This window comes from Tupaia chinensis, unplaced genomic scaffold (genome assembly GCF_000334495.1).
Source record: "Tupaia chinensis unplaced genomic scaffold, TupChi_1.0 Scaffold000450_1, whole genome shotgun sequence".
In the NCBI taxonomy this organism is placed as follows: domain Eukaryota; kingdom Metazoa; phylum Chordata; class Mammalia; order Scandentia; family Tupaiidae; genus Tupaia; species Tupaia belangeri.
The window spans coordinates 143,730-151,764 of record NW_006159956.1 but is presented as its reverse complement, the minus strand read 5'-3'; the positions used below and the strand labels follow the sequence as shown (position 1 = coordinate 151,764).

The 8,035-nt window shown below is 48.2% G+C and overlaps 2 protein-coding genes across 2 annotated transcripts in view; both read left to right on the top strand.

The window, feature by feature from the left end:
- The window catches only part of BAIAP2L2 (BAR/IMD domain containing adaptor protein 2 like 2), a 35,731-nt gene that overhangs the window by 22,328 nt on the left and 5,368 nt on the right, over positions 1 to 8,035 (top strand). The window lies entirely within an intron of this gene.
- On the top strand, positions 4,993 to 5,547 carry LOC102488285 (destrin). Its single transcript, XM_085342334.1, is given in 2 exon segments — positions 4,993 to 5,396; positions 5,399 to 5,547. Coding segments are annotated over 2 exon segments (498 nt in total). The 5' UTR covers positions 4,993 to 5,047.

Here is an 8,035-nt window from a genome sequence, read left to right as displayed (position 1 = left end):
TTTCTCGCTTTCTGTCTGTCTGTCTGTCTCTGTCTTTCTGGCGAGCGCACATGCCCTATAGCAAAAACCTCTCCGAAAAAAAGAGAAAAAGAGCCAGAGAAGGATTTGGGGGGTGGAGGAGGGCTCTACCTGGGTCAGTTCTCAGCAGAAGGTCCTCATTTCCCTTATTTCCTGAAAGCACTACCTCTCAGCTCTCCTGGCGGACTCCTAGATTAGTTTAACACCCATCATGCCATGAATTCATAGGGAATAGGTTCCAGTGGCTCAGGCTCCTTTCCATTGGTTCTCACAGGTGCGCTTCTCTGGGTGGAGCAGGCTGGCATTTCAGTTGAACCCAGGTACATTTCTCTTCGGCTTCCTTCTTTTTCTGGTCATTTTCCTTCACACGTTTTAGGAAGCTCTCTCTGCTCTTAGAAAGCTTAATATGCTCAATAGCACACTGATTCTCTTGGCAAGAATCTTGCCCTTGACTTACTTGTTTGCAACAATGTATAGCATGCTGGGTAATATTGTAGACTTCCAGTCTTGCCATGCTAAAGTCTGTGGGGCGTTCCTTTTTGAACAGTACCCATTCCCTTGATGTCTACACTATCACCTTTCCTGTAGATTGGCTTGTATGTTGCCAGAGGAAACACTCCATGTTTTCTAAAAGGCCCAGAGAACATATGTCAGGTGCCTCTCCTGCTTCCCTTTGTGTTCTTTTAGGCAGTTCCGGCCAAGAGGCAGATTTTCTCATTTCTCATTGGATTTTTAAAAAAGAACTATTTAATTTTATTTATCATTATTATTTTAAAGTTTGCTACAGGGCACATGTGCTCACCAGAGAGAGAAAAAGAATGCAAGAAAGTAAACTACCAGATCCCAGACTTGAACTGCAGTCGGCCATGAGGGAGTCCAATGCCTTGACCACCATGCCACTGCTGGCCCCTCTCATTGGATTTTTTTGTTTGTTTTTTTTTGTTTTGTTTTTAGGTTTGTTTGTTTTATTCCATTGTCTAGGGCATGTATGCTTGCCAGGGAGAGATGGAGAGACAGAAAATAAGAAATCGTTCCCCCCCCCCCAGTAGGGATGGTCACACTGCAATCCCTTCTTCTCCATTCTTCTCTTGGGACTTAGGGCATGCATGCAAGTACCTGGCATGTTTTTCAAGCTCCTGTGTCCAGGACTGAAACTGCACAACTGACCATATAGGACCCTATGCCTGAATCACCACACCACCTGCTGGCCTTCTCATTAAATTTCTTTATTTTTAAAAAATTATTTCTGTATTATTATTATATTTTTTAGTACACCAGAAAGAGAGAGATAGGGAAAATGAGAAAGCAAGCCACTAAATCTGGGACTTGAACCACAGTCAGCCATATGGGAGTCTAGCACCTTAACTACCACACCACCTACTGGCCCCTCTTTGGATTTCTAATAGTTTTGCATTCTGTATTTAGATGCCATGTTGTTTGGTGCTTTTGGGTTTATGACAATAAAACCTTGTCTGAAACTATTGCCATTTATGTACTTAATGTCTCTCTTAAGTTTGATACATTTAATTCAATTTTGTTTGATATTAACATCACTTTGATGGAGTAATGGTTACGTCACTGGACTCCCATGTAGTCAACCTCACTGGACTCCCATGTAGTCAACCGTAGTTCAAGTTCCAGACCCAGTGGCTTAAAAGTCACACCAGGGGGCCAGCAGGTGGTGTGGTGGGTTGAGGGCCTGGACTCACATGGCTGACCATGGTTCGAGTTCCAGACCTGGTGGTTTGCTTTCTCACTTTCCATTTCTCTCTCTCTCTGGTCAAATTAAAAAATAATAATAATAATAACTAAAATAAATAATTCTTAAAAAAAAAAAAAAAAAACTCATGCCAGGCACATGTGTGTGCGTGCCCAAGATCCCGAGAACAGAATGAAGTAAAAGGAACTGTAGAATGGCCATCTCCTCAAGAAGGTGACTTCTCATTTTCTGTCTCTCCATCTCTCTGGCAAGCACACATACACCATAGCAAAAAAAAAAAAAAAAAAAAAAAAATCTTGCAAAAATTCTATATATAAAAAAATCACTCTTTTACCCCCTTTTTGTTTTAAGTATGTTTTCTGTTACTAACGTATAGCTAAATTTTGGGTTTTGACCAGTCTGATCATCTAAATCTTCTATTGGGGGATTTAACTTGCTCCTGTTTAACATAATAACTGATATGCCTGGGTTTCACTCCTTCTACAAATTAACTTCTAGATTACCTGTCATTTCCTCTTTTTCTCCCATTCTCATTCTTGTTGATTTGGTTGATTTACTCTACATTTTCTTTTCCCTTTATTAATTTGGAAATTCCACCATTATTTTCTCTCTACTCATAGAGACCCTCACAATCACATACTTCTCCTGCTATTGAATTTTCCAGAAAGCGTAGCTCTTGCTCCCACATGCACGTATTATGCAGTCCAACGCTCCCTCGGGCCATAAGATGGGTCCTTGGAAAGTTTTTTCTTGCCCTCTCTGCTAGTCTGAGATGAAGCCCTTGGAAAGCTTTCACTCTTCCCTTCATCCTACCTGTTCCCTACCTCTTGGTGTTGCCAAGATAGTTCTGGACTTCTAGTTCTAGACCCTGACGGGTCATCTCTCTGGAGCATGGCCCTTGAATTTCGAGAAACTTCATTAGATTCCGTGCGTGGTCAATGCTCTGTGCACTGTCATCCTCCTCTAAGAGTTCCCCATGCCTGTGATCAGGCGCACGGTTGCCTCCGTTCTCCTTTTCCACCTACCGCTGCCTCGAGGTCTCTGTTTTGATTAATTGGCAGTCAGAGAACTTTCAGGAGTATTTTCTGCAGATTCACCATCGAGATCCTTGCTTATCTGCAAAGAGCTCACTTTTATCCCGCCTGCTGAGGGGTACACTGGCTTAGCAAAGGACTCCGGAACCCTAGGCATTTCGCTTGTGGTCCAAGGTCATATCTTCCCCTCCTCGCTCTGTAGCGCCCCCGTGTTGTAGATGGGGAGTGATGCTGCTTTGCGTCTTAAGTAGCTGGCTCTTTCTCTATGGATGCTTGGAGTCCGTGGGGCTCTGGAACTTGTCCTGGCACTGACTGAATAAAGCCTCAGCCAGTGCCCCTCCAGGCTGTCGGTTCAAGTCTTCCTTCAGGTCCGGGACTTATTTTCTCTAACCATTACCTCCCTATCATTCTCTTTCTCATCTGGAACTCCCATCACTTGGGCTTCCACATCTAGATCTGCATCGCCTTGTCTATTTCATTTGTTCTCACTCCGTATTTTAAGACGTTTTCCCCCACTGACCTGGCAGGCCACTGAGTTCCTTCTGAATAGGCCTGTCCTCTCTCAGTTCATCTGTTCAGCTTTCGGTCTTAGAATTGTGCTTTGTCTGGTTAAGAAGGTCTGCTCGCAGCAAGCGCTCTTCCCAAGTCTGAGGTGGGCTAGGCCCATCTCCCAACTCCCTGGAAGCCAGGCTCTCGCCCTTGGCCACCCCGGCCTGCAGGTGCCTTGCTTCTTTGCTTTGACTCCACATGGCCCTGTTCCAACTCTGGGTTGAGTTGGGCTGCCAGGGTCTCAGGCATGGTGCCCGTACCTGTCAGGAGGAGGGAGCAGCGCATCTCGCCCCAGTGACTGCCTTGTCTAGTTGTCCAGAAGCCAACAGTCTCAGCTCCAAACTCAGTACCCTGTCATTCCTCAGTCCTCTCTCCCCCTGCTTCCTGCCTCAGTAGATCTGCCCATTTTGGGCATTCTGTATAAAGGGACTCATGCGATGTGTGGTCCATTGTGGTCGGCTTCCTGTTTATTGCCAAGTAATAGGCGATTCTCTGTATTCTACTTTCTCTTCACCCATCCCTCGGTTGAGGGACATCGGGGACCCTTTTCTGACTCTCGCACAAGCCGCTGCTCTGTATATCCGTGTGCAGGTTTCCGTGTAGACGTCCTCACTGTTTTCACTTCTCTCTGTTATGCAGTGGGGATTGCCTCTGTGTTTCTGGTTTCAAGAGCCTCTCAGTTATTTTCCAAAGTGGCTGCACCATTTTGCATTCCAGTCAGGGTGTTGTGAGGGTGCCAGCTGACCTCTCCCTACTGCCTCATCGTGGGTGGTCACCCTCCTGGAGGAGCTGTGGATCGAACTAGGACTTCGTCTGTGGGCAGGGACAGCAGCATGTAGCCTGACCCAGCTGGCCCTCAGGACATCTAAGACCTAACTCCTAAAAGAGCTAGGCATGAACATTTTCTTGTCCGTGTGCGTAAGCAGAAGGCACAGTTCGAGCGCAGTTTAAAGAACTGTGAGTGCCTGGCCTCAGTGAGGCGTCTCGCTGTTATCAGTCCTTATTCAGCCCACATGTGGTCAATGCCTTCCTGCCTCACCCTCCGCTTCTCCAAGCTCACTGCAATTGTGCAAGGATCTCGCTAGCAACAATTCCTAGAAATGGAATTGGCTAGTCCCAGACACAGGCATTGGTTGTACCAGTTTGCACCACCATCAGCAACGTAGGGCAGTGGTCCTCAACCTTGTCGGCACCAAGGTTTCATGGGAGACGATTTTTCCAGGGACTTGTGGCAGGGTGTGGTTTTTGACAGTACACAGCCTAGGCCCCTCGCATGCGTAGTTCACAACAGCATTTGTGCTCCTGTGAGAATCTAATGCACCACTCATCTGATGGGGGCGGAGCTCGGGTAGGAGCCGAGCAATGGGGAGTGACTGTAAACACAGATGAAGCTGGCTCACCTGCCCACTGTTCACCTCTTGCTGTGCGGCCTGGGTTGGGGAGCGCTGATGTAGAAGATTCTGTGTTTCCACACTCCTTGACAACAGTGTGTGAGCAAACTGCTAACCAGAGAAGTAAAGATGGTGTCTTCATGCACCTCATACTTGTGAGCTCGGCATTTTTTCATGCCACAGAGCCATTTAATTTTCTTAACTTGTAGGAGCTCTTTATGTTATTGAAATTGGTCTTTCCGGGTCTCTTGGTCCCACTTCTGTGAAGAGGACACTCCGCAGATTCGGCGCTGGTCAGCTCCCTGCCCTGCGTCCCTGCCACAGCCACCGCGAAGATGGCCTCAGGAGTGCAAGTCGCTGATGAAGTATGTCGCATTATTTATGACATGGAAGTTAGGAAATGCTCCACACCAGAAGAAATCAAGAAAAGAAAGAAGACTGTCATTTTCTGTCTCAGTGCAGACAAAAAGTGTATCATTGTTGAAGAAGGCAAAGAGATCTTGGTTGGAGATGTTGGGGTAACCGTCACTGATCCATTCAAGCATTTTGTGGGAACGCTTCCTGAAAAAGATTGCCGCTATGCTTTGTATGATGCAAGCTTTGAAACTAAGGAGTCCAGAAAGGAAGAGTTGATTTTTTTTTTTTTGTGGGCACCAGAACTAGCACCTCAGAAAAGTAAAATGATCTAGTGGGTTCTAAGGATGCAACCAAAAAGAAATTTCAAGGCAGGAAACATGAATGTCAAGCACATGGACCAGAAGGCCTCACTTGGGCTTGTATTGCTGAGAAGCTAGGTGGATCCCTAATTGTCACTTTTGAAGGATGCCCCGTGTAGCTTCATCCTTTGGTGCTGCAAATTGAAAGCTTCGTCTTTAAAGTCATCTTCTTGCTATATGAGTAAAGCAAATATTATTTAGGCCAGGGTCTCACTGAGGGGAACTGTCCTGTCATCTTTTAAAATTAGCTACATAGTCTAGAAATACGTGCAAATGGCCCTAAATAAATCTAAAGTCTAAAGTTTAAAAAGAAAAAAGAAAAAGAAATTGGTTTTTCCCTGGGGACGAGTGTTTTCACCAGTTTACTGTTTACCATTGGACTTTGCTATAGGCTTTGCCATGTGAAGAAAATGTTTGGAACTGCCAGAGGGCATATGCCCCCGCCATCAGATCAGCGGAGCATTAGGTTCTCACAGGAGCACAAACCCTGTTGTGAACGACGCATGCGAGGGGCCTAGGCTGTGCGCTGTCATAAACCACACCCTGCCACAAGTCCCTGGAAAAACCGTCTTCCGTGAAACCTTGGTGCTGTTTTGCTAATTAATCACTGCAAGGAGACAGAAGGTGTCTCCGTGACCAGCTAGACCAGCTGCTCCCGCACTGCTAGGCCCCGAGCTCCGCTCTTGCTGCCTGGGAGCACCGTGAGGTTTCCAGCAGCCAGGTGGGAGCCAGGTGGGTGCAGAGGGAAACCATGGAAGGGTGCAGTCATGGGACGTCTGCAAAGGCAGACTAGTGCGGGCCACTCGTGCTTGCCGGATGCGAGGCCTCGCGCCAGTCACTTCCCTTCTCAGCCCCTCGGCACCCTCCTCTGTCCAGTGGGCAGCAACTGCGCCACCCAGGCCGCTGCGAGGACCACGTCAGAAATGCCGAGGAGGCAGTTAACCTGAGTGTGGCACAGAGGAGAGGCCCGATAAAGGAAAGCTTTCTTTATCCCTAAGGTCACAATCTTGAGCTAGGCCTTGGAGATGTCTGAACAGAAAAGGGAGACTGGGCCAGTCTGTGGTGTGGAGAAGGCAGCTGGATCCCCCCATAGCTGAGTGAACGGTTCAAGTCCTGGTCCAGGTGGCCTGAGAAACATGGTGTGTGCATGCGTGCCCAACCCTGAAACGAGGCGGAGGTGAAGAAGGGATCATGGTGTGACATGCCCCATGGGGGCGCTTCCTCGCGGTCCCACTTTCTCTCTCTGGTAGCGCATGCACCCTCTGACCAAAATTTCAAACCAAAAAAGGAGAAGAGGGAGAGACCTTTATGGAGCAGTGTATTCATGGTACCTGAGGCTTGTTCTGTAGAGGTGACAGTGACACAGTAGAAGTCAATGCCATTGAAAGTTTTATTATTCACAGTTCCCAAAGGGGGCTCAGCGTGCGTGCGGGGCCAAGTGGAGAAGTCCCGGGGCTGATCCCGAGGCACGAGTCGGGGAAGCATGGCCCAGTCTTCCACAGGAGGCGATAGACAGAGCAGGGTGGGCACGTGTAGACGGGGTCATCTCGGCTGTTGAGGGGCTGATTATCTGGTACCCGCCTCTGGGGTGATGCAGGACAGGGGAACTTTCTGTTGGTGTGTGAGGAGAATGTTAAAGGATGCTGGGGACCCGGGTTTTGGACTGGCTGGTTTGCATAAGAAGAATGTGTTCTGTAGGTAAGTTGTTTACTGTCCTTGGAGGGGAGGTCTCTCCAGGATTAGCAAACCCTAGGATGTCAAAATATCATAAAATGCAGGAAATTAAAAAAAACACGTTTGATACACATAAATGTGGCCTAACATCTAAAGTGCTCCCACCCCAACTGGATGGGCAACTGGACGGTCAGCTGCCGGGCTTCCTGTCCTGGAATGGGTTCAAGGAAAGGGATGTTTATGTAGACTGCAGAGACTGGAAGCTGTATGTGAAAGGCCTCTTTTAGATTATTCACCCTGGGGACCGGCAGATGGCATAGTGGTCATGTCGCTGGACTCCCCTGTAGTCAACAGTGGTTTGAGTCCTGGACTGGGAGGCTTAAACTCGCTTAAACTCACGCTAGGTGTATGTTCCCCTCGCTTTCTGTTTCTTTCTCTGTCTCTCTGGCAAGTGCACGCACCCTATAGCAAACATCTCTTTGAAAAAAGCAATCGATTATTCAGACTGGCTTAAATAGAAAGGTCCCAGTGAACAGGGAAGTTGAAGGGTTTCGGATGTAGCTGATGCAGGGCACAAGCTGTGCGAACCCTGCCACTGCCCCATCCTTAGTGTGGGCGTCCCCCGTGGGCTTGCCCTCCCTATTTAACAAATGTCAGGATGTTAAAAAAGGTATTTTTCCAGATTGTTACAGAGTGCATAATGGGACTGGGTCTGCTGAAGCGGGCAGTGGGGACACTCTGCCCCCAAAAGCACACAGATGGAGGGGCCAAGGCTTTCCTCAAGGAAAACTGAAGGGCCTTGGATGAAAGCGGGGGGAAGGGGCCACAGCAGTCTTCCGGCTCCTTCCTGCTAGAAGATCCGGCCACCGAGCGCCCGCAGGGCCTGAGAGCCCAGGTCTCGGGTGCGCCCCCAGGGTTCTGGGGGCGCTGGCC